Here is a 1,834-nt window from a genome sequence, read left to right on the forward strand (position 1 = left end):
AAAAAAACTCAGTAATGTAAAGAGTGGAGTGATTTTTTGTACACTTTTTCCAGTATCAAAATCTGACATTTTGCTGTGAGACCTTCAACAAAGAAGGTTGATGAAACATAGATAATACATTTCGTGCACTTAGGCTGGCAGTAGCACTTAAACTGGAAGCAGTTTATTCCCATGGAAACCTATTTGCATTTGGGCCAGAAGTGACTTATTTCCCCCTCTGTTAGCACTGCTGATGTTTTAGCATAATATAATTGCTGAATATTGACAGCAAATTTGAAAAGTATATTCAAAAYGTTGAATAGCTGAGCATATGTATAAGAAAGATGTATTCTGTGCAATTTTTCTGTGTAGGATGAAGGCATGTTGCTGAAAAATGCAGGGTAGCTTTTGATCTTCTATTATTTATGCGTAAAAGAAAGCAAAAATGTCAATTAAAATCTGTTTATCCTAAACAATTATTTTTATTATACAGGTGACAAAAGAACTCAAACAATACGACAACAAAATTATAGAGTGCAAGTTTGAGAACAACAGCTGGGTCTTCATGAGACAGAGGATAGACAAAAGCTTTCCAAATGCCTACAGCACTGCCATGGGTGAGTAGAACAATTTCCTTTAAAAGTTTCTCAGGCTAAAATTTTAATATTTTACCTCAGCTCTGGTTTAAGAAGAAAAGGCACTCTCTGTTCTCATTTCTAGACTGAGTCCTGATTTCCTTAACTTATTAAGCAGTGCCTCTTCTTTCAAATGCTTATGTCATCACTCATTTTTAGGTAGCACGAATCCTCTGGCTGCAGGGTTATTTGATGAAATCAGTCAAACYAATACTCTGCTGCAGAATTTAACAGGTAAAGCAGAAGCAAGTGCCTAAGTCTTTGCAGAACTGTAGCACATGCTCAAAGATGACTTTAAATGGCAGGGCATGCCTTTCAAGTCAGAGCCAAGAAAGTTTTTATTTACAATAGCGGACATCAGTGCCTAGCATTGTGTTGGCTTGCTGGGCTGTAATGCAAACTGGCACATTATGAGTGGAATTTGTTGAACAAAAAAAACATTAAAAATGCCAAAACCATTATTTGGCAGMTGGGCTAGAAAATTAATAGGAGAAAAATGTCATTTTAGGTTTCAACAATAGCTATACAAACAATGAAGCGAGAAAACAAATGAAAGGTGGGGGTATATCCGTGCAGAGCTGTGAGACTTTTCTGTTCCTCTACCAAAAAATATTTTGCCAAATACTGTAAATTAAATGATGATATTTACTTTCAGGTAAGAATTTGAGTAGAAGAGTGTGCAAGGCTGAATAACAATAAACATATTGAAACTGACTTTTGTTAAGTGCCAAAATGAAGTTTAATCATATTTAAGACCGTGCTAATTACTAGGGCATGCATAGCTCATGTAGGATTTTCTCTGAACCCTTCTTGTATTTCTGCCTGAGCAGTGAGTAGATTTTCTTGAACAAACATAATGTGGTAATTTTGCCAGCAGATAATAAATCTGTTGGCACCTTAGGGAACCAGCACAGAATGTAGCTGAAACACTTGCTGAGCGGTCCTCTCAGGAAAGAGGAATGGGCCATAAAAGCCATACAAGTATGACATTTCTTTGTGACCATGACCAAAATATTTCTCTGGTTCACCTTAGAGTTTCAATAGTTATTTTGCTTGGGTGTTTTCTCTTTTTTGATGAGTAGCATACTCTTCTTTCCTTCATGCTTTGGAGCATGTGTCTTTGCCCTTCTCTTCTCTTCTCTTCTCTTCTCTTCTCTTCTCTTCTCTTCTCTTCTCTTCTCTTCTCTTCTCTTCTCTTCTCTTCTCTTCTCTTCTCTTCT

The 1,834-nt window shown here is 36.5% G+C and overlaps 1 protein-coding gene across 1 annotated transcript in view; it reads left to right on the top strand.

The window, feature by feature from the left end:
- Positions 1–1,834, top strand: part of RNGTT (RNA guanylyltransferase and 5'-phosphatase) — a 168,717-nt gene that overhangs the window by 162,145 nt on the left and 4,738 nt on the right. Inside the window, exon 15 of the mRNA XM_057382214.1 lies at positions 473–596. Coding sequence (XP_057238197.1) covers positions 473–596 — 124 coding nt within the window. The remainder of the gene's footprint in view (positions 1–472; positions 597–1,834) is intronic.

Source organism: Malurus melanocephalus, unplaced genomic scaffold, assembly GCF_030028575.1.
Source record: "Malurus melanocephalus ecotype Western Australia unplaced genomic scaffold, MMel_1.1 scaffold_555, whole genome shotgun sequence".
NCBI classification, from domain to species: domain Eukaryota; kingdom Metazoa; phylum Chordata; class Aves; order Passeriformes; family Maluridae; genus Malurus; species Malurus melanocephalus.